Source organism: Phocoena phocoena, chromosome 5 (assembly GCF_963924675.1).
Source record: "Phocoena phocoena chromosome 5, mPhoPho1.1, whole genome shotgun sequence".
In the NCBI taxonomy this organism is placed as follows: Eukaryota; Metazoa; Chordata; class Mammalia; order Artiodactyla; family Phocoenidae; genus Phocoena; species Phocoena phocoena.
Genome location: NC_089223.1, coordinates 100,395,996 through 100,420,134, shown reverse-complemented (window position 1 = coordinate 100,420,134; position 24,139 = coordinate 100,395,996). Strand labels below are relative to the sequence as shown.

General features: G+C 43.0%; 1 protein-coding gene across 1 annotated transcript in view; it reads right to left on the bottom strand.

Annotated features, from left to right (window-relative positions):
* Positions 1–13,017: 13,017 nt before the first annotated feature.
* Positions 13,018–24,139, bottom strand: part of HS3ST1 (heparan sulfate-glucosamine 3-sulfotransferase 1) — a 30,055-nt gene continuing 18,933 nt past the window's right edge. Inside the window, exon 2 of the mRNA XM_065878020.1 lies at positions 13,018–14,389. Coding sequence (XP_065734092.1) covers positions 13,345–14,280 — 936 coding nt within the window. The 5' untranslated portion in view covers positions 14,281–14,389 and the 3' untranslated portion in view covers positions 13,018–13,344. The remainder of the gene's footprint in view (positions 14,390–24,139) is intronic.

The following is a 24,139-nucleotide window of genomic DNA, read 5'->3' as shown; positions in this document are numbered from 1 at the left end:
TAATGGTACTTTATTTTTATGCTCAGAGAACAGTGCTTGTTTGAGCTCCTGGCCACCTGCCAGAGGAGCTGGGCTCTGGACAGGCATCATGGGACTGCAGTGAATGGGAGGGAGGCGCCCAGCTGGGAGGAGAATCTTGGCTGTCTACTGAGGAGTGTGTAGGAATCCTGCACAAGAAACTATTGAGAAATCCCTTTAGGATGGTAAACAACATCAAGTGCAGAATTGTAGGCCAGGATGAAATACCAATGTGAGCAAATAGTCAATTAAAAGCCCTACTTTGTTACTCTCTTTGTTCTTCCTTCTCTTCTTCCACCTCCTCCATCTCTTCCCCACCCTCCTCCTCCTCCTTCTTCTTCTTCTTCTTTTTCTCTTTCTTTCATAAACACTGAGGTGATTTATACTTTCATGTATCTAAACCTTAGCTCTTTAGACATCTACTTTACATGGAATGTATGGTGGTAGAGTGTAGAGAAACTGTGTGTGTAACTGAGGTCTTTGCCAATCCTTCACTCTTTCTTCTAGTCACTAATCAGTAAGCTTGCGCTGCTCTGAACAGATACAGTATATAGAGCATGGAACTGGGGGTCAAATAGACTCTGTCCCAGTCTAGCTGTGTGTCACTGAGGAAGTGATTGGATGTCTCTGATTCCCACTTTCCACACCTGACCATAGGGACAAACACAGACCACAGGAAATCATGAGGGTTAAGTATGAGATGCATTCCATCCCTTCATTCTCTACCTGTGAGATATCTTCAAAATTTGTACCCCTTTTCTCCCTGGGGTAAATTTCTATGTGACAGATTTGAAAGATCATTTGTTCATTCATTTACTAAGTGTTAACAGTAGGGCTCAGGCACTGTTCTGGCTCTGAGGGTTCAGGAATAAACAGAAGATGCAAAGTCCCTACTCTCATGGCGCTGAGATTCTAGCAGGGGAGGGCGGTAAACCAACACCAAAAGAAAGCTTCATGATGGAAGAAACTTTACTTTTTATCTACTGTGGCATTCCCTGTCCTGTGAACAGTGCCTGGCCCACTAGATGCTCAGCTAATATCCATGGAATAATTGAACAAATTACATTTGGCACAAGAAAACTGAAATAAGAAAGATGAGTAAAATATATATATTTAACCTACAAATAAATGTATATCATCTCCAGTAATGATCAGTTCTATGACAGACTTCTAGAGCCCTGTGGTAAGCTGAATAATGACCCCCAAAGATGCCCACACCCTAATCCTCCAGAGTCTGTGAATATGTCACCTTCCACAGCAAAGTGACTTTGTGGATGTGATTAAGTTAAAAATCTTGAGATGAGGAGATTATCCTGGGTTATCTGGGTAGACCCATTATCTGGGTGGACCCAATGTCATCACAAAGACCCTTGTAAGAAGGAAGCAGAGATCACCTGAATAATAGGTGAGGTGATATGGGCCTGCTCGTCAGGGAATGAGGACAGTCTCTAGAAGCTAGAAAAGACAATTAAATGGATTTTCCCCTCAAACCTTCAGAAGGAATGGGTCCTTGATCACAGTTTGATTTTAGCTCACTGAGACTGATTTTGGACTTCTGAGTTCCAGAACTTTGAGATAATAAATACACATTGTCTTAAGCCATTAATTAAGTTTACACTAATTTGTTATAGCTTCCATAGGAAGCAAATATAAGCACCTTGATGGGTCTTCTGGCTTGACCTAAATCCACATGTAGGTGAACAACCCGTTCCTATACAAGGCAGACACTCTGATTACATATATCATCTGCTTTTGCTTGCTAAGGAGCTTTTTTTTTTTTTTATCATTTATTTCCAACTGTTTGGTCAGTTAGGCTCAACTCATGATGGGAAATTATTGTCAAACAGAGCTGACAGAGTCATGGGCTAATTTTCACTCCGGAGAGACCTGACTGATGATGCTGAGACCCCAAGTTTGTGATGTTGAACATTTCACAGGTAGATTGGGAACAATACAATTTAGAGAGGCAGTAATGTACTTCTCAGGATGGGAGGAATTGAAAACTGTGTACAGTAGCTTAAATTAGAACTGTAAATAGTTTATTTTGTCTGAAGATAAGTCATAAGTTAGGTACATGAAAAGTAGGGGTAATTAGGTCTGCTTTACATTAAGTATCATGTTTATTTTCCATCTATAAACTGATAAATAATGCAGTAATTGGAAACTAGAATTGTCATGCAATTGTTGGTGACACGTGAAGTTAACACTTTATGAAGGTCCTTCTGCATAAACTGCAGATGAATTAAGAACATAGCTGACTTGCTTGCAATTAAGTAAAAAGTTAATATAGAACCTAAGGTTGGATATGTGTCCTTTTCTATATGTATCTATATCTATCTATATCTGTATATATATATATATATATATATATATATATATATATATATGTAAGAAATATAACAAAACATAAATTTTAACCATCTTAAGTATACAATTCAGGAGTTTTAATTAAATTCAAAATGTACATCAGCCACCACTGTATATTTCCAAAACTTTGTCATTACCCCATTGGAAATTTTATGTTTATTAAATAACAATTCTTCATTTTCCCCTCTCTCTTCAGCCCCTGATCACCTCTAATTTACTTTCTGTCTCTCTGAATTTGGCCATTCTAGTTATTTCATATAATTGGAATCATACAATATTTGTTCTTTTGTGTCTGGTTTATTTCAGTCAGCATAAAGCTTTCAAAGTTCATCCATGTTGTAGCATTCATCAGGATTCATTTGTTTCCATGGCTGAATAAATTTTCATTGTATGGATAGACCACATTCATTTATCCAGTAATCTGTTTATGGACACTTGAGTTGTTTCTTCCATTTGGTGATTGTGAACGAGAGTAAGACTGGATTTTAATAAATAGATGGTCATGGCTAAAATATCCCTTGAAATTTAAAACCCTTTCCAGTTTCCTTTTCAAATTTGCCATACCCCCTGGGTCAGGGGGGAGGGGGGGAACTAAGGAGGACATTGTACATTGGGAGATGGGAGAAACTGGATTTTAAAGGAATGATTTTGGTACAGATGAGAGAAATGACAGTTAATTGAAAAACAGTCATTTTATGTCCTTGGCAAATAGTTAGGAGTCTTCTTTATCAAAACAGGTAAATTTACAAACTATTTAGCAGACTATATTTTCTTTCTAAATTACCTTTAATCTGCATCTGTCATGTATAGAAAAGAAAGGAACAAAGAGGCCATTCAAACTTATCTTCTTCATTATTTGAATATTTCAGGAAAACAAATAGACTTTTATTATTCAGATAATTGTCTCAAAAGCTGTGTTTGCCTGTCAATGGCCTGGATTTATGTGAATGTTTATGTTTAGAGGCACAACAAGATCTCACTGATTTTGGATGTGTTGCCCTTGATGTTCATAATGGGCAGTGATACCCCCAAGGGCTATTCTATTCCAAAAGCCAGTTCTTTACCGCAGACCCTTTGGAGGGGTCCACAAAGAGGGTATTAAAAGAACAATGGGGCTTCCCTGGTGGTGCAGTGGTTGAGTCCACCTGCCGGTGCAGGGGACACGGGTTTGTGCCCCAGTCCGGGAAGATCCCACATGCCGCGGAGCGGCTGGGCCCATGAGCCATGGCCGCTGAGCCTGCATGTCTGGAGCCTGTGCTCCGCAATGGGAGAGGCCACAACAGTGAGAGGCCTGTGTACCGCATAAAAAATAAATAAATTAAAAATAATAAAATAAAATAAATTTTAAAAAAAACATTCATTAAAAGAACAATGAATGCACATGTGTTGAATGCCTACTATGCACCTGGCTGTGCTCTTGGCCTTTAAGATAAGTAAATAAAAGACTGTGCTCCTGGCCTTTAAGATAAGTAAATAAAAGACTGTGCTCTTGGCCTTTTACTTAAGAATTGCTTAAAAAAATCTTATTCCCATTTAACATATGAGCAAACTGAGCCTCTAAAATAGTTAATCAAATTTGTCTAGTATTACTCACAACTAAAGTCAAGATTTAAAACGTAGTTTTCTTACTGGGAAGCAGGTAAACAGATAAACAGAGGGGAAAAAAATGTAAATCACAGCTGAGGTGGAGTCCTTAATTGTGTGGAAACTGTAAATTGTTACTAAAAATAGAACTTCCAAATTAAAGAAAGTAGAAATGGAATCTGCCATGCATTCTTTTCTGAATGTTATACACAGTTTCTAATATGCAGTGTTAAATGTCTCAGCAACTTTCTTTTTTTTTTTTTTCAGCAACTTTCTTTTGTGTTTGACAGATTTTCTAAGATGTTCTGTAGGTTTGCCTACATTAGAGGACAAAATTTTCCCTGCTGACCAGAGTCCACAATTTGTTCTAAGTATATCTTTTTCTCATGTGGTTTCATTGGGCTATAATAAAAATACAGTATAAGCAACATGGAACAAATGATTCATGCAAAATCACTTAACACCATCACATGTGATCAAAAGATTGGACTGAAAATAGGCAAATGCTTTAGGTCAAAATTGCTGAAATTACATAGTAGGCCCAAGGACTTGTAATAATGATAGCTTACATTTGTATAATGGACTCTAAGGTTCATGAAAGCTCATACCTATATTAATCTCCCTTTTAAATATGACCAAAAATCCATTAAGTAGGTGTTTTGTCCATTTTATTGTCAAGGAACAACCAAGCATGAGAGCCAGTCCTCCCAGTGAACTACACCTCCTATTATTCAGCTCCTTATGTAGTACTTTCCTACAGAATCTGGGCTGGCCTCATTGGAACAACACAATGTAGCAGTAGTTTCATTATGTAACACTTGCAACTTTTACTTCGTTCTTCTAGAACAATCATTCTCATGGGAAAGTCAGGTACCATATAAAACATTCCACCAATGACCTTAAGTCTATCATGCTATAAGGAAGCCCAAGTTGGCCACATGGTGTGTGTGGGGGGGAGGGAGGATGCCCAGCCAGCTCCCAGGCATTTTAGTCATTCCAGCTGAGGCATCAAACATGTAATGAAAGAAGCCATCTTGGACCTCCAACACAGTCCAGACTTCAGGCAACTTCAGTCCTAGCCACCATCTGACTACAACTGGGTGAGCACCCAAAGAAGAATTGGCCACCCACAGAACTGTGAGTGATAATAAATTGTTGCATTAGGCCGCTGAGTTTTAGAATAGTTTGCTACACAGCCATGGGTAACTGTAATACCACATCTGCCTAGCTTTTATTGTTTTTCCCATTGCACTAAAAACACTGCTAAATGAGAACTTTAATCAGCCACTCTCACCTAGATATCAGCTTCCTGCAAAACACTGTGAGGCACTGGTTTCATAGGAAGTGCAGGCCTTCACCTGGGGAGCAAACTTTCTGGTGGGGAGTTAGACAAGTGATTAGACATCAAACATACAGTGTGGAAGGTATTAGGAAGTAGTTCTGAGTTCTCATATAGATTCAGCATGAACAGTGACCTGACTCCTCCAAACCTCACAACCTTCTTCCATAAAACAAGATTAGCTTAACTGACTTCTAAGATCCATTTCAACTCTATCAATGGATAGGTATCAGCTGATGTTTACTCTGAGGTTGCTGAGTTATCAAAAAGATGTAATTTATTTTTTAATACACACACACATTCATGTGTTGGAAAAATCTGAAACTATACAAATCAAAATGTTGACAGTGATTATTTCTGAATAATCTTACTTGAAGAATCTGGTTTTCGTATAATGGACATGTGTTCCTTGGGTAGCAAAAAGTCATGCATTTTGTTTGTTTTCAAGAGAGAGTATAGAAAAGTGAGTATAAACTGAGAAGATGGCTAAAAAGTAGATTTAAGTCTTTGTATTAGTTTCCTATTACATAAAAAATTACTACAAACTCAGCAGCTTACACCAACATACTTCTACTATCTCAGTTTCCATAAAACAGGAGTCCAAGCAGGCCCTCACTGGGCGACAGTCAGGGTCTCAGCCAGAAGTGTTTTCATCTGGAACTTGGGGCCCTCTTCCAAGCTCACAGCTTGCTGGAACACTTGAGTTCTTTGCAACTGTAGGACTACGGCTTTTGTTTCCTTGCTGGATGCTGGCTAAGGGACACTTTCAGTATTGCTGGCCACTGTAATCCCTTGCTAGCCCTCTCACATAGCAGGTGACTTCTTCAAAACTAGTAGGAGAATCTCTCTCCCTTCCCAGTCTGCTAAGTTGGAGTCTTAGATAACCTGATAGGTCACATCCCATTATCCTTATTAATTATCCTTATCCATTATCCCATTAATATAACCTAATCAAGAGGGTAAACATCCCATCTTATTTACAAGTCCTGCTCACATTGAAGAGGAGAAGAGTACATGGAGTGTGTACACCAGGGGCTAGAAATCTTGGGAAGACTTTCTTGAATTCTGCCTACTACGTCTTTTTGCTGATTTTTATCTTAAGTTCCTAATCTCTATTTTTTTCTTCTTTGTGCTCTAGCTCTTTTCATGGGCAGATATGTTGGAGAAAGGGTTCTCTTTTGCACTGAAAGGTAGGGTAACCAGGAGGTTAAGTATGCTAGCCATGAAGACAGACAGCTTAGGGAATAGATCTGGCTCTGCTATTTACTAGCTATGTGACTTTGGGAAAATTACTTAATATCTCTGTGCTTTGGATTCCCCATCCATAGAATGGAGTTAATAGTAATATCTGTCTCAGAGGTTGACCTAAAGATAAAGTGAGATAATATACACCCAGCTTTCATTAATACTCAGTAATTATCCCATTAGCCTCTATAAGGGATGACACCAGTCATAAGATCTGAATTACTTTTCAATATTAGGTGAATTTTTATAGAATTCTGATCTCTTATATTTATACATTGGTCACTAACCATGCAATACTCATAGAACCTCTGTGAAGAAGGCATGATTTATACTGTTTTGCAGAAAGTTACCAGAATTTCAGAGAAGCTAGGGAAATTGCCCAAGGTCACACAGCTATGAAAAATCTCTAAGTTCAGGACTTCAGAACCCAAGGCCAGTGTTTCATCCAGTGTGCCAATACGGAAAAGTGGAATGAGACTTGTTCTCCATGACGCCCTGTGGTAAACTCATTTCTATTGGAGGAAGCTACGGGAATAGAGATTTAGTTACAGGAAGTGTGAATTTTTGTAGCCAATTTGGAGATGTAATGGGTTGCCTTAGAGAATACTGGATTCTCCACTAGTGCTATAATCAGGAAGTGTGGTTGTATAGTACTGCGTAGTGGAGAGAGCTTGGGCATTAGAATGATTCATTTAGTTAATAAATATTTGCAACTCCTATGTCAAGCATTGTTCTATTTGCTGGGGATATGATGGTAAAGAAAAAACAATGAGCTTGGATTGATTATTTCCCTAGGGGTTTCTAAGGATTAAATAAAGCAGTATATTGTGAAGTGCTAGCAGTGCCTGGCCCAGAGAAGGTGTTCCCAGGAGGTCAGATCATGAAGCTGGGATATAGTAGAGGGGATTTTCACATCAGATTGACAACTGGGCTAGAATTACAATTCAATCCACAAACAAGTACTTTCTGTCTACCATGTGCCAGGCACTGTGCTAGGTGCCAAGTTGTTGCAACCAAGAGCAGAAAACATTCATGCACAGGCTCGAAATGAAATACTTATCAAACAATAGAGATACGATATCCTGTAACATAAGATAGCGTGATGCCCTTATATTTGTGAGAACCAGAAATCTTTCATGAAGTTAAAGTTTGATGTTGATGCATGAACACTATGTTGATAGTCTGATAAGCCAAAGAAGAGACAACTATTATACTTGGTAACAATTGTGTCTATTATTGTATTTAGCTCTTTTATGTGTCAGAGGATAAAACAGACTCATTCCTTATTGTCTGTTATTTAACTGGAAAAATTATAATAACCCTGTGGGCTGGTCATATTACTCATATGAAATATAGAGAGAATAAGACATGTATGCAAGTTTACTATCTTAGATTGTATACCCTAGAGGCAAACCTGAGATGGGGATTCCTGTATTCTTGGGCAAGTCATTTACTAAGAATGGGATTACAGAAGAAGTGAGTAACAAGGGGCACAGGATAAAGTAGAAGAAACTAAGCAAAAGTGTGGTTTCGGAAGTCTAGCCTCAGCCTGACCAGGAGGAGTTCTGGAGCATAAGTTGTACCATAGAGGTTGCCCTGCCCAGAGACCAGGAATCTGGGCTGCTTCCCCAAGACCCCACTCCACATCCCACATCAATCAAGTGTTACTCACAGGCGACCCCAAGGAGAGTAGAAAAGAAGGGTGGGCATAACTTCCTAGGTACCTCCAGGGAAGGCAGCTGCTGACAACTGAGAGAAATGCTCCAGAACACAGTACAGGGTGAGCTTTTAGTAGCCAACTCTTCTGATGGTGGGGAATGGGGACACTTCCCTGGTAAATGGGCTCTGGATGGTGCACCAACAGCAAAGGCTACAGTCCCGAAGCTGGGAAATGGATGGAGAAATCAAGGCAGTGGGTGCCTGCTGACTGTTTCAAAACCAGTTTTGGTCTACTTCCCAAAGTTCTAAATGCTCTTAACCACTAAGCCACATACCCACAGATTTTGCAGTTTTTACTTATCTCATTGAATTCTCCCCCAAACAGAGTTAAGCGCATTTACATTGAGAAAGAAATTGAGCTTCTGAGAATTTGAACCTAAAAATTGGTAGAGGTGGGATTCACATCCAGGTCTCCGGGCTCTACTTGATTTTTCTCTCAGGTCACCTAACTGGGAAACTTGAGGAAAATGGAGTAGAGATATTGATATCAGGGTGAACCGAAGAACCAAAGCCATTTCTTATATCAAAATACTTCAGTCAAGCATCTCAATCAGAGACAGTCTGTAGCTTTGGTCCTCACCCCTTGCTTGCCATTTGGAGAGCTCCATTGTGTTGCTTTGGTCTCTAGCTCAAGCTTAGACTTTCTAAATGAACATCTGCTGGTAAGGAACATGCTTTATCATGTGTCCCTTGTATCAGGTCCCAGCCACTCCTGGCTTGAAGGTGATCTGATATAACTCTCTCTGTGCATCCTGGCATTCTGGATGCCCATCACTCTTCCAGGCTCTGCCTAACAGACAGATGCCTATGCTTTATTTCTTCCTCCCCCGTCCCACAATTGCATAGACTGCAAAGCAGCAGAGCGTGGACATTAGACCCTAAATTTCAGTTGTGGCAATCAATGGCTCTGGCATCGTGGGCAAGCCCTTTAGTGTCTGAGTTTGAGTTTCCTCCTTTGTACAATTAGTACTACGCCATTTCCTGCTTCTCAGAATTGTCACATGGATTAGAAGCAACCTATTTCAAATGCCAAGCACATAGCAGGTATGCAAAAAATGGTAGTTATTTTTGTATGATAGATACACCTGCACAGGAGACAGAGACACATGGGTGCCTTCTAAGCAAGCTTCCACCACTTGGAAAGCGGATGTCAAGGCCACAGAGTGAGTTCCCAGTGTGCTTAACTCACTCCCATGACCAGTAGACAGTCTCTTGCCTGCATCTCTCTACTTCCTTCCCCCTCTTCATCACCACTGTCGTGATTCCTCAAGCTGCCCTTGTTCAGAATGCCCTGCTCTGGTTATGTCCTTTGCCTCCTGTACTCCAGCTCTATGGCAATTTCACCAAGACTTCCTGTGGAAAGAACAGGGCCCTGTGGCCCACAAGGTAAGTGATCTGGTTCACAGCTTGGCCGTGCAGCCTTCGGGAAGATTTCCCATCTCTTGCTACTCCTGAGTAATGAAACATGTCTCTGTCATCTCTCACTTTCTGTGTATGATCCTTAATTCCAACATTCCCCATCTCTGGGACAGCCATCCCCCTACCGTGAGTAATATTCCTCTATTTATTCTAAAACAATGAGTGCAGGTCCATTTCTTATGCCCAGTTTAGTCCTTTCTATCACAGGGCTAGTTGATTTCTCCCAGGGATGTTCTTGAATTCAATGAGAATGACTGCACTGGTCAGTCTACACACAGTTAATACTACCTGCCTTTTTAGCCTTTCCATCTTTTCCATGTGTGTCTTTTTGTTTGTTTTGTTTTGTTTTTAATTTAAACACAGAACAGCCTTCCTAGCCCTTCCATATTGCTGTTGTTGTTTTTAATTTAAACACAGAACAGTTAATGACTATTCGTTATTGCATTAACATTTTCATACTCCTGAGATCTTAATACCATGCTAAGCACATAGTAGGGACTCAAAAGAAAAATACAATTTTAATGAATACCTGAACTCTTGGCAGTGATCTCTGATTCCACCTCTGTAAGTAGCAGGCACCCTGAGCAATGGCCTCTTCTGCCTCACACCTCCCTTCTGCTGAGTACAGCCTCCCAGGATAGAAAGGGCAAGGCACTCTGCTCAGAGGCACATCATCATTTTTGCTAAAATGGCAAATTTTCAGGCTGTGAGCTGATAACCAAAGTGTTACCAGGGTTTCAGCACTATCCAGTTCCTGGAGGATGGGAGGGGACTGTCCTGACTCAGAAGCATCAAGTGAAGTGAATATTCCAAATATAATAGCTGAGGCCCTTGCTCAACTGCCCTCAGCCACCTCTGGGAGGCTGTCATCCAGAGGCCCCCAGGCTGCCCCTGAGCCTGGACCAGTCCAGGCAGCAACCTCACTCCCTCAGCATCTCTCTCTTTGTTAACAGACTTAGTATTAGGTGTGTTTGGAGAGGGATCAGGTGCCCATCTGGCTCCCGAGTCATTGCATTTGTCTCTCTGTGCAGGTGGTCTACTGCAGGACCTCCTCTGAATTTGACAGAGCTCAGATGAGATCTAAGTGCTTGGGCTAGGTCTGGAGCGATAGGCTCCTACTGCTTATCTCTTCCAAATGGCTGGCTCGGGTTGTACCATAAATAGATGAATAGAAATATTCATCTGACCCTTGACCCCTTGCCCATGGTGGACCCCATGAATGCATTTTTAGTCAAGACTCATACCTCCAAACCAACAATTATTGAATTTATACCTTCTGATCATTTTAAACTGGATCATCCCCTACCATCAGCTGTGTGAGCCGCAGCAGCTAGATGTGTCTCCAGTGCTTGGTCTTCCCCTCCTCCAGCCCCACCCACCACCTTTTGCCCCAACAGTGCAGGCTTTAAGCACACCATCCTTATCAGGGAACAGACATGCATAAGTATTTTGCAAAGAGCACCCTCTTAGGAGTCAGAAAACACACCCTGGAGTCTCCACTCTGTCAGCCAATTCCTGGGCGAACTTGATAACTCAATTTCACCTTTGTTGGTCTCTCTCTCTTTTTTTTTTTTTTTTGGTGGTACCGGGCCCCTCACTGTTATGGCCTCTCCCGTTTCGGAGCACAGACTCCTGACCTGAAGGCTCAGCGGCCATGGCTCACGGGCCTAGCCGCTCCATGGCATGTGGGATCTTCCCGGACTGGGGCGCAAACCTGTGTCCCCTGCATCGGCAGGCGGACTCTCAACCATTGCACCACCAGGGAAGCCCGGCCTCTCACTTTTTCAGTCTTGAATGAGTGTGATAAAAGTAAGATCCAATGATGTGCTACAGAGAGAAACACTCTGCAAATGGCAAAGTACCATGTCAACAGGAAACCTGCTATATTTCTGCCACACCCTCTGGGGAGTTGGTTGTTTAATGACAACCTTAATAAAGGAGGAGAGAAGACATTCTCTGCTGTCTGTGCAAGGCCCAGGCTGGGTCATGGGCCATGCTAAGGTCAAGCCAGGGTGCAGCTGCAAAGCACAACCAAGGTGACTCATTTCCCTGATAGCACTGCTGAGAGAACCTCAGGCTCATTCTTGCCCTTTTCCTCTGGCTCAGGCTCACCTCTTGGGGTGGAAGACATTTGGCACCAGGGAAGGAATATGTCAGGAAGAACTGTCTCTGAGTCTGGGCCTTTCCATTTGAATTTAGAAAAAATTGTGTAGGAAAAAAAAAAAAAAAACACAACCCAAAAACCCTGTGCTTTGGCTTTAAGTGGACTCTGAGCTCTGGCTTATAGCCAGTGTGAACTTGCTCAAGTTCCTTATCTTCTCCATGCCTATTTCTTCCTCTTTGAACTTGCTGTAATAATTCCTTCTTCCTGGGGTTGCTTGGGGGAAATTTCAATGAGTTCCTATATATAGTGTCTATTTCATTCATAATAAGAAAAAATATCCGATTTATTTAATTCTGTAAAAGGCTGACTGAATGAAGAACACATGAGAAAACTGAGGCACAGAAGGGCTTATTCTATCACTTCTAACAACCCAGTTGTTCGGGGCAGAAGTGAAACTGAAATTGGGCCTCTGGCCTATCGAGGCAGGTGCAAGGGATTCTTTACCTTTCACCATTTGCTTTGCACTTTTCTCTTTTCAATTGCAACCCTTGGGAGTTTAAATTTCCTTTCACCTTCAGGACTCCAGAGTTGATTTTTAAACATACATACACCTATGTCTCAAAGTATATGGAGTATAATATTTATATTTCAGGAAATAGATTAATAGACTCCCAACTCAAGGAAACAGTTACCACTTTAGTCAGCTTTTTACAAATAGGGACATGCATAGGTTTTGCAATTCCCCTTTTCTATTCTAAGTGGCTTTCCAGAGACCCACTGCCACCTGGGGCAAAGTACACAGCCCCAAGATCGTTCTGAAGACCAATGGTTTAATTCCCTTTATTGTAGTTTCACATATTGCTGCAGTCAGAAGTAAGTGCAAGCACTCTCTGAGGCAAGCCTCTTGCTGGTTAGTAACTACTTCTCCAGCTTAATTGTCCACTTGGAGTTTACATGGGGTTAAAATCCACATTCAGGTGCTTGCTGAAGTTGGGAATGGGTGAGACTATCACCTCCAAAAATAATAGGGGATCTCAATGAAGAGAAATCTCACGATGCAAGTAAAAAAATAAATCTGATGACCACAGCGAGCCATTAAAAATTTTAAAAGGTAATGAAGAAGGGAGAGAATGGGAGAGGAGTATAACAGCTATGAAAAACATTTTTTTTTTTAAGTAAGTAATAAAGGAATATGTGCAGTGAGTGAACACAGACAGCTATCTTGAGTTGGGGGCAAGTTAATTACATTCAAAAAAGACAGCATCTCCAGAATTTTTTTTTTTTTTGCAGTGAAATATTTTAGTTCCTTCATATAGAGACATATTACACATGTTAACAACCATGAAAAACAATACAAAATGCCCTCAATTTAACAAGTAGAAAAATATAACTAGTATATATGGCAATTGTGAATCTAATACTGTACAGAAGTAATTTATGGATTTTACAAATAAATTATAGCTTAAATGCCCTTTTAAAATTCTCTTTCCCCCCTAGATGTACACTAGAACTTACAATAGGAAAGGTTCTGAGCCTAGCTTATCGCAAATCAGTGCCAGTCAAATGTTCTGCCGACAAGCTCGAAGAATTTCTTATTTGGCTCGTGAAAATATTCATGCAGTTTATTGAGGAGCTTGGGGTCGACTTGCGGGTGCGCCCGGCCTTTGGACTCGTGTAAGCAGCGGTCCCGGCCGCTGTCCCGCAGGCAGTAAAAGCCCTTGGTTTTGTTAAAGTAGAAGTTCGAGGCATTGATCTGCGGCGACAGCCTCAGGAACCTCTCGACCTTTTGGATCTCGGGGAAGGGGTCCCTGATGAGGCGGTCGCCGTCCACGATGTGGATGCGGCGCAGCGAGAAGAAGCGAAGCCAGTTCTGCATATGCATGTGATACAGGCTGCGGTTGAGAGCCTTGTAGTCCACGTTGAGCCGGCCATCACGCACCAGGAACTCCTCGATGGACGGGTAGGGCTTGTGCTTCTGCATGTGGTTGTAGAACACTTGGGTGTAGTCGGACAGCACGCGCTCTGACGGGTCCCGCAGGATGAGCAGCAGCCGGATCGACGGGTTCATGCTGTGGACCCGCTCAGGCACTTTGGGCGATGTGAAGTACGCGGGGGTCTTTTCCACCGTGAGCTGGTGCGGGGAGGAGAAGGGCATCTGGCTGAGGTACCAGCCCAGGCCTTGGCTGTAATGCTCCTCCCAATCGAAGAAGTGCACCTCGTTCTCTGCAGCCGCCACGTCGGGATGCAGGCTGAGCATCTCCAGTAGCGCGCGTGTGCCCCCCTTGCGCACACCGATGATGATGGTCTGCGGCAGCTGCTGGGCGGAGCCGTTGGGGGCCGCGCCTTCCCGGATCTCGTCCTGCAAGGTCGCCCCTTTCCTCACAAGCTCCAGCTGGCCCAGCTCGGCCCCGGGCACGGCGGGGCGGGAAGGCACTAGCTGGAGCTGGACCACCAGCATCACCGCGCCCAGAAGCAGCGCGGCCATGCTGGACACCACGGTGGCTTCACTGGGCGGGGCGCCGCTGGGTCATGAAGCGCTGCCGCGAGGGATGCCTCCAGATCAGTGACACATGGGTGTCGCAGGCTTCCGATTACTAGGAAACAAAGGGGAGAAGTATTAACCCCACATAAATACTGGGCTTAATCAAGCTGACAACTCTGTCGTCTTGGGCACGACATTCACCTCCTGGGGCTTTCTCCTCCTGGGGTTCCTTTATCCTATGAAGCAGGGGCGGCGAATGGTTTCTGTACAGGCAAGAGAGTAAATGTTTTAGGCTTTTGGGGACATATAGTCTCTATGGCAACTCCAGCTATGCTCTTTTGCTCTAAAGCGCCCATAGACGATACACAGAGAAATGGGTGTGATTGTGTCCCAATAAAACTTTATTTATGGACACTGACATTTGAATTTCATATAATTTTCATGGGTCATTAAATAGTCTTCTTCTTTTAATTTTTTTCAAACATTTGTATTTTTACAGCTCTGTTGGCACTAAAACCAGGCCAAGCTTTGGTCTGCAGTCATAGTTTGCCAACATCTGCTATAAAGGAAAAGGTTGGGAAGGACTTTTGGACCTTGGCAAACATCAGAGAATATCTACCAGCTGCCAGCCCCAGGCAGAGGGGCAAGCGATACGGAAGCAGGCATTGTTTCCAACCCACCAGGGGCTCCTGATCTAACAGGGCAGGTGAACCTGTTTGAAAGATTGAATGATTAACTACAATTCTTTACTCTTCCCTGAATCCAATTCTTGCTCTAGCCTCTTTGTAGGGGGAGTGTACTTCCTAGCAATTTGATTTTTTTTTTTTTTTTTTTTTTTTTTGCCACGAGAAGAACATGCCCTGGCCAGCCAGCTGCTGGTCCCAGGAGGAAGACGAGAGACACCTGCAGTAGAGCTGCCCCATCAGCCCCCTGTATGCAGCCCAGCCATCTCCCTCAGGAGTGAGAATGCATGCTTGTGGTTTGAAGCCAGTGAGTTTTGGGGTGGTTTGTATTACAGCACCAATTTGGCAAAGGTTAATTGATACAACCGGACTGCAAGCATCAGTGCCATATATGTTACGATTATAATTTAGGGAGAGTACTGTGAGGGCCTGTGTTCATTCATTTTGCCTGAAATGATCAGGGATGTCTTCCAAGTAAAGCAAATGTTTGAAGTGGGCCTAGAGGGATAAACAGGCGAGGTTATTGGAAAGAGCAAAAAAACTTCATGCATGCAAAGGTTTACTATTTATCAAGAACAGGTCTCGCAGTCTGCTCAGTGGATTGTCATTTTAACACTACAGTGTAAGGGAGAAACGCAGGACAGTTATAGAAACACAAGGACACAAAAATTTAGTCCACTTCAAAATTCACGGTCCAAATTTAAAATTCGAAATTCAGGGCTCTTCCCGTGAACTGCCTCCTTTATACCTTTTTCTCTTTAACTGAGACTTATCACATTTGGGCATTAAAGTCCCTCAGGAACACGGGCACTGCTGGGCTACATGGCATGGAGTTCCCAAAGACACATGAGCTATGGTTGTTGTTTTTAGGAGTCTGATAAGCAGCAATCCATGTTTGACCCTCTCCCGGAAAGAGCAGATTGGAAACTCTCTTTTTTTTTTTAAAAGTTTATTTATATTTATTTATTTATTTTTGGCTGCGTTGGGTCTTCATTGCTGCGCGCGGGCTTTCTCTAGTTGCGGCGAGTGGGGGCTCCTCTTCATTGTGGTGTGCGGGCTTCTCAATGCAGTGGCTTTTCTTTTTGTGGAACACGGGTTCTAGGTGTGCGGGCTTCAGTAGTTGTGGCTCGCGGGCTCTAGAGCGCAGGTTCAGTAGTTGTGGCGCACGGGGCTTTGTTGCTCTGCGAAATGTGGGATCTTCCCAGACCAGGGCTCGAACCCGTGTCCTCTGCATTGGCAGGCGGATTCTTAACCACTGCACCACCAGGGAAGTCCTGGAAACTCTCTTTTAAGTAATCTCTGTCTAAACACAGCTCAGGAAGAGTTGCAGAGAGGCCCAGTTTGGGGACTATGGGATTTACAGAGCCAGAAAAATGTTTTCTATCAAGAGGGCCCATCATCTTCTTTATGCCAGGTTTAAAATTCACTTTATTAGCTTAAAACTTGTCTAGAATGTGTAAACAAAGAACAACAGGCAGGACTTCCGTGTTTATGATCAGACCAATTGATCTACCTCCCTCAGATATTAACTGTAATAGCCACTTTGTAAAATGTATATTAAAGATCAAGCAATTAAAAAGCTGAAACCTTTAGAAAATCACAGAACACTAGAAAAGGGACTTGCCAAATCGCCTGACATACTTATTTAGGAAAAAGAAAGAGGAAAATTTAAGGAGGGATGGCCAAACAAGATGGGGCTCAAGGCTGGTCTTACTGATTGGATGAGCCCAATTTAATGGGCCATTTGCTTCAGTCAAATGAACGTTTTAGTATGTTTCAGTGAAATTCTATTTCCTTCTCAACTGCCCATGTGGGTTGACCAAAGGGACCAGTTGTGCTTGCTTTTTACATGTTTGGGGTATGTGTGTGCCGGTGCAAGTGTATGCTTTTGTGTGTTTATGTATGTATGTATGTGTGTACACGTGTGTACGTGTGTGCACACATGTATGTGTGTGTGCGTGCGTGTGCAGGGGGTGGGGTGGGTGAAGTGATGGAGAGAGTAGCTTCTCCACACTAAACTGCTATACTCTCTGTGGTGGGTATTGTCATCCCCATCATACAGCTCTGCATCCAGACTTAGGAAACAACCTGATCCTACAACATCTAAGGGTTAGAGTCAGAGCCCAGATCTGAGATTCATATTATCTGACTATTTGTGCTCTTTCCATTCTGTTATGAGGCATCTTGATTAGCACAGTGCACATCTGAGATCTTTTTCCTAAAGGGAAATTACCAGCAGACAGCAGAAACAAGAAACTAAATATAGTTTGTCCTTTACAAAAACAAAGCAAAAAACAAAAACAAAAACCCTCCCAAACAACCAAAAAACTGGGCAGTTTGTAGTTTAAAAGCTCCTCATTTATAATGTAATAGTTTCTAAAATGTATATTTACTTATTCTAAGCCATCTACATTACATTCCAAAAGTACTTGAGGTATATGGAAAAAAAAATCTTAGCTAAAGTCTCATATGTACATGTGTGTGTGTGTGTGTGTGTGTGTGTGTATGAAACTTTAGCTAAGTTTTATGTATATATTATACACACATATATATTATGTATATATACACACATATATTTGTACATCTAAATATATATAAAATGTAGTTACACACACAACAGTGGCCATTGAGAGCCAAGTTCTTCCTGTTGTAGTTTGATAATGTGAATTTCTCAGTGGTACAGATAGAATTTTTGTGCCTTTTAGTAACATTCTCAGAAAAGGAAAGATCCCCAAGCTCAGGTGAACCTGTAAGCCAGGACATCTGGGCCAGCTGATCTTGACAATGGAATTATGAGCATCAGAGCATCATGTCATTAAGTCCCTTTTTTTCATTTTATGGGTGAGGAGGCCCTGAGGTGACAGGCCCAAGATCAGGTAGAAAATCAGAGCCTAGAACCTGTGGATCCTGAGTTCCAGTTCTGTACTCTCTGCTATTATTGCTATCTCCCTAGCATGTGGTCTTAAAGCAATGGCAGTGTTTTGGGGATCCTAAAGAAGAAAGCCCCCCGAAAAAACCTACCTAGCAGTGACAAGCCCTGGCTGCCAACTCCAGAATCAGCTGGTACACAGGGGATATACATATAGCACGTGGGTGAAACTCATTCATTTGTTCTACTCAGTAGAAGAGTTAAAGGAATCACACAGGCTATGGAGTCAGGAATCCTGTCTCCAGTTTTGACTTTGGTCCAAGTGCCGTAAACTCTCTTAGCCTCAGTTTCCTCATCTGTAAAGTGGTAATAATTCCACTTGACTCAAATGGCTACTTTGGGACTGAAGTGAGATGGGTTATCAGCACTGTCCTATAGAAATGTAATGTGAAGCACATATGCACTTTTTTTTCCAATTATCAAATAAATATTGATTGAATTCATGCTACATAGCTAACATTTTAGCTAAGTTATGAGATGAATTCCCCACTTTCACCAATACTTTCTCCCCTCCATTATGCCAACCACGATGCCTTCCCCATAGGAGTTATGCAGCAGATGAGTTGTGTTAATAAAAAGTGTAATGCACAGTTTTACTACATTCGGAGAAAAAAACTCAAATCTCCTTAGGCGATCTAGAGATGCTCAGGAAAGTAACAGCAACTCCCCTCAAAGGTGATAGCAGCCACTATTTATTTATGTCCCTGACACTTAGTCATATCTTGCCCTAAGACAGATCATGTCTTATTGTTACTTTTATTATAGGTGTTAAAATGACCCACATACGCACTTGTACATTTTCCAGGAGCCCCTTTTTAAAAAGGCATCTTTTATGTAAGCCAGTATTTCCAAAATGTTATCACTCCAACCCATAATCACTCTATAAAATTAAGGAGATATTTTGCATTTTTTTTGTTTTCAAAATCCAGTGTGTATACATTTACTCTTACAGGACATCTCAAGGCCACATGTGGCTACTGGCAACTGAGGTGGACAGCAAAGAGATATTAGAACACTGAGCAGTGTTGCAGTTCTTACTCGGAAATCCCTTTAATTGTGGAAAGTGCTTTCTTAATAAGTAAGATACTCTACCCCATTCACAAATTAGGAGCTTCCCAAACAGGAAAAGGACCAGGAAGGCAAGTTTGAACTTGCAAGCAGCACAAAGATAAGTTGATTATTCTCCCCCCAGAAGTAAACTAGGTACTATCAAAGGAATCTTCTGAAAGTCTGGAGCCCTGAGCTGGCACAGGCACAGACAAAGACTGTTCAACAGAACCTGGAACCCGAACCACATTCCTCCCAAAAGCAATGATGGCAGCTGCCATCTGCCCTCGCCACTAAGCGGACATTAGGCTGGCAACTTTGCACACAGGACCCCTGTGATGCTCACTGCATTCTCGATAGAACTGATATCATTATAAGAAAGTGAGGCTCAGAGAAACAGAGTGGTTTGTCTAGAAAGTTAGAGGCAGTACTAGGACTCAAACTCAGTCTGAGCAGGCAAAGCCAGGAACCTCACCACCCCTTACACTAGGTGGCAACACCCAGAGTTAGTGTATAAGTAGTTAAGGGGCTCCTTGGTTTGTCTTTGGTCTTGTTGAACCATCATGCCAGCCACTGATTCTTTGATGAAGAACAGGATTCCTTGGAATGGCCCAGTCTTGCTAGAATGAGCATAAAATGAACCCCATCCTTCCCTTTGTAGATGGGTTAAAAGGTCCCCAAAAGAGATCCAGCCCACTCCCTGTTCACTCACTTTTATCCGGGAGGCTGTTTGCTTCATCCTGCAGTGATAAACCAAGCCCAGAGTTTCAAGAATTCCAAAGACAAGAGTCTTTCCCATCAGCAGCACTAGGCGTCCTTGGGCCCCACCATGAAGATGCTGACCATACACCAGGCATTGGGAACACATGGGAGAGGACACAGGATTTTCCAGATGGAGATTTCCTTGCATTAAAAATTAAATCGAGGGCTCCCCTGGTGGCGCAGTGGTTGAGAGTCTGCCTGCCGATGCAGGGGACGCGGGTTCGTGCCCCGGTCTGGGAAGATTCCACATGCCGCGGAGCGGCTGGGCCCATGAGCCATGGCCGCTGAGCTTATGTGTCCGGAGCCTGTGCTCCGCAACGGGAGAGGCCACAACAGTGAGAAGTCCGCGTACCGCAAAAAAAAAAAAGAAAATTAAATCGAAACTCCTCTTCAGGTCAGGGAGGAACCTAGGATGGGACCTGCCTGCCCCTCCCGCCTCCTTTAAGCCAAGCCCTGATTTTTCTGTTCATTTGAACACACCAAGCTCACACCAGCTCTGAGCCTTGGCATTTAATACTCCCTCTTTCCAGGATGCTAGCCCCAAGCTTTGCGAGGCTGGCTCTCTCTTGTCATTCAGATTTTATTTCAAATGTTGGCTTTCCCGCAATGTCAGCGCCCCCACTCTCCTTTAATCACTTTCTTTGACATCATCTTGTTTTATATTCCTCATATACTATCCAAAATTGTTTGCTTGTTTACTGCCTGCCTCTCCACCCAACAATGTTAATTCAGAGCTTCCTTATCGATGTCCTGTCTTTCTTTGCTGCATCCTCTGGGGCTGGCATGATTGCTAGTACACAGTGCGTACTAGAGATGCTATTTGCTGAATGAATACATTGAATGTTGTGGAAAGTCAGGCAAATGATTGAAGGCACTGAGAAAGGCTTTTAATTCAGCAGAAAGAGAAACTTAACAGTCTGTCCCTTTATGAAAATGTCTGTGTCAAAAAGTAGTGAGTTTTCCCTCCCTAGAGGGTCAAGCAGAAACCAGATGTTAAGAGGGGGACTCAAACTTTCTCATGGCGATTGGACAAGATCACTGAGAGTCTAAAACATATTTTCATTACAAAAGGAGGGGAAGCAGTGAAATCACCCTTCAAAAATATTTTAATTTTCTCCTTAAGTCTTCTTACTACATAATTCACATCATGACCCAGATTTCAAATGTAACTAATACAATATATTTGCTCTCAGTCTCACCACTGGAGTATATTTGCGGATAAAATGAAATAACTAGAATATTTAACAGGAGGGAAATTCAGTGCATCGGGAACAGTGACGCCTGTGGTCCCTGTGTCTGCAGGAAAAACTTCCCAGCCTCTCAACAAAAGACGGTGACCCAGCTGGCACAGGTGAGAATCTCCTTGGATAACAGGGACGATCAAAACATGGGGACCCAAGTCGTCTAAGGGATCTGACAAAAGGGTTGAAAAGAAATAGATTCCTCCCTGGGTGCCCACTGTGTATCAGGCGGTAGGCACTCGTGTATAAATTATCTCCTCTAATACTTGTAACGATAGTAAGAGGTGGTTAGTCTCCTTTTATTTTATATATTTTTTAAGCAATGAAAAGGCAGTGTGCAGTAGTAGAAAAGCAAAGCTTTTGTAATTGGACAGAACCAGGCTAGAATTCTTATACCTAACTGACCTCAGCTAAGTTTCTCACCTCCCTGGGGCTCAATGTGCCGTTCTGCAAAATGGGCTAAAATCTACTTCACAGGGATGCCATCGTGACTCAGTAAGATTACCCACACCAAAGAGATAGTGCAGTGCCTGGCACTCGGTGGGCATTCAACGAATGTTAATGGCCTGTCTCTCTCCCCAAGGCAGACATGGAAACATGCTATTAAGGTTAAATGACCTTCTCAAGGTCACAGAACCAGGAAGTGTGATGACTAAAATTCCGCAGGCCATCTGTAAAGCCCATTGTGCTGCTTTGCCTTTGAATGGAGATGCCTTCTGTGGGCAGTGGCAAGTGCATTCCCGGCAGAGGGGAGAGCTTACTCCAAAGAATGATGATAACATAGCAGGAAGGATAAGAGCTCTTGTGCTGCTCTACAAGAATTGTTTCTCTCCAAGCATCCCCGAGTATTGAGTGATTTAATTTTCTGGAATGCACTGATACCTGAGCCAAGACAGTTTGATCAGAACTGTCATTTCCATATCCAACCAAACTTCTAAGCAATCAACAGTATACGATTTTTTGTTCATCTTTAGGAGAAAAAAATGTCTTCTCTTTTACCTTTGCACTGCTAACTTAAGAGTGCATGGCAGAGCTGTCAAATTTCTATCCTTGGCAGATCATCTTGGAAACCAAGAAAGAGGAAACAGATTTAGCTCATGCCTGTCAGTCTACAGAAGGACAGTGAGATCTCAAGACTTGCATTAATATTTATTTTCTTGAAATTGCCTACACATGACACTTGTCATCCAGTGTTGACATTCACTTCTGTTTGGGTTTACTTATGGTAATTGCTGTGAGGTAGGATGGGGTGGAAAGAGTCCAGGGTAGAAAAGACCCCAGGTCAGTCCACATAATGTTAATAAGTTTCTCTGGGTCACGTTGGCTATCTGGGAAAAGGAGGAGTAATTGGCCCTGTTTTCCCCTTGAAAAAGATCAGGACTCTTCCAACACTCCCTCTTCCAGACTTTCTATGCTCTGTTGCTTCCATGGCACGGCTGGGAGGTTCCATATATACGAAAGGTTACCTGCATAATAAATGTAATTCTTCAGGATTGAAGGAAGGAGGGACCTGGGCCAACCAGGGAGGGCAGCATGGTGGGGCAAGGCTTTAGGGCCAGAAGATTTCAGTCACAGTGTTTTACCGAGCTTCTGAGAATTCCATGATACTATGAGGATGATAAAGGAAAACTGTCCCCTAGGTAGTCTGAAGTCAACGCATACAACGTTGTTTTCCAAATTAGTGAGAGATTAGGGTTGAAGCATCTAGAAAGGAGTTGCAAGTGGGAGGTGACTAAAGCATCCCCCCAGGAGCTCTGTCTGCCCCATGACAATCACCAGCAACAGTGCTTTGAAAACTTATACATGCACACCGATCCGCCAGAGATGTAGCTCAAAATGCAGATTCTGATCCAAGAGTTCTGGGGAGAGGCCTGCGAGTCTGTGTTTCAATAAGCTCCCAGGAGAACTGGTCTGCCCACCCATAGCCCTCAGAATGGCAAGAACTCAGTGAGCTTGGAACAACTGTGTTCATTCACATTCAGACCCTGATGCCCTTGGCCTTGGGCTGTGAAGGCTGATGTGCCTGTGTTTTTTGTTTCTTGTGATTGTTGGGGCAGTTTGTTTTTAAATCCAGGTTTGGAACCACCTGCAGTAGACCAAATAGAGAGGGATCAGTCCCGTCACAGAGGTGGTGTTATCTGTGGAGGCGGGCAGAGGGGAGATGTTGGAATTCAGAGGATTAGAGCCAAAAACCCAGGCTCAAACCTCAGCTGTACAACTTAAAATCCACAAGACAGTATTGAAATCTCAGAGCCTTAGATTGAATGCCTTGGCCCAATATATACCAATTTTGAGGATTAAATAGAACAGTCTGTGTGGTGCTTACGAAGTTGCCATATTGCCTGGCCCAAGGCAAGCCCTTCAATCGTGGTAGCTATTTCTGTCCCTAAAAAAGAAGGCTGTGTGGTATAATGGGAATCAAGGATGATAATTAGTCAAACGCATTTGTTCATGATCCAAAGTACTGCAGTGACTCAACCAGACAGAGGCTTACAGAAGAAAGGACAGTGACACACAGAAGCAATCCAGGCTCTCTATCTGGGGAGGGGGCACACAGAGGGTCCTCCATGAATACCCCCTGCCTGAGTGATGGGCAGCCATATGTGTGCAGTGGGGAGGCCCCCAGGAGGGCTGAGGAGGGGCTACTTCTCCTCAACATGTTTAATCTGCGGTGCTGTGCACAGAAGGCAGCAGTGACCTAAATAAATCCTTCATTAGAAGCAGAAACACACTGGCACAGGCAGAGTTCTGTGACAGGAGGGCAGACAGGGCCTCTCTTATTACTCAGTGCGGCTGAGTGGAAAAGAGGGCCATGCTAGCAGACAGGAGACAGGAGCTGGGCTGCCTCAGTGCACTTGGGTATGCATGGCTCGATCCCTGCTCCAGCTGTGACCCAACCTCCCAACAGGTACCATCTGACTGTGGGAACCTCCCTGGCTGAGGTGGACGGTCATCATCACCCCACAGATGGCCAGCACCTATGAAATCCATACATTTCCCCCAGAAATGGCAAGGAAAGACACACAGAGCATCAGAGGCCAAAGAACCCTGCGCTGTCATCTTGTCCTGTCCGTATCCCTGTTGATGGAGAAACAGGTGGGCACAGAACGGGAATCCCAAGGTCAAGTGTGTAGGGGCTGAAATGAATCAGAAAGCAAGGTCTCCTGATTCCCATGCCACCAGGGCCCAAACACATGGGA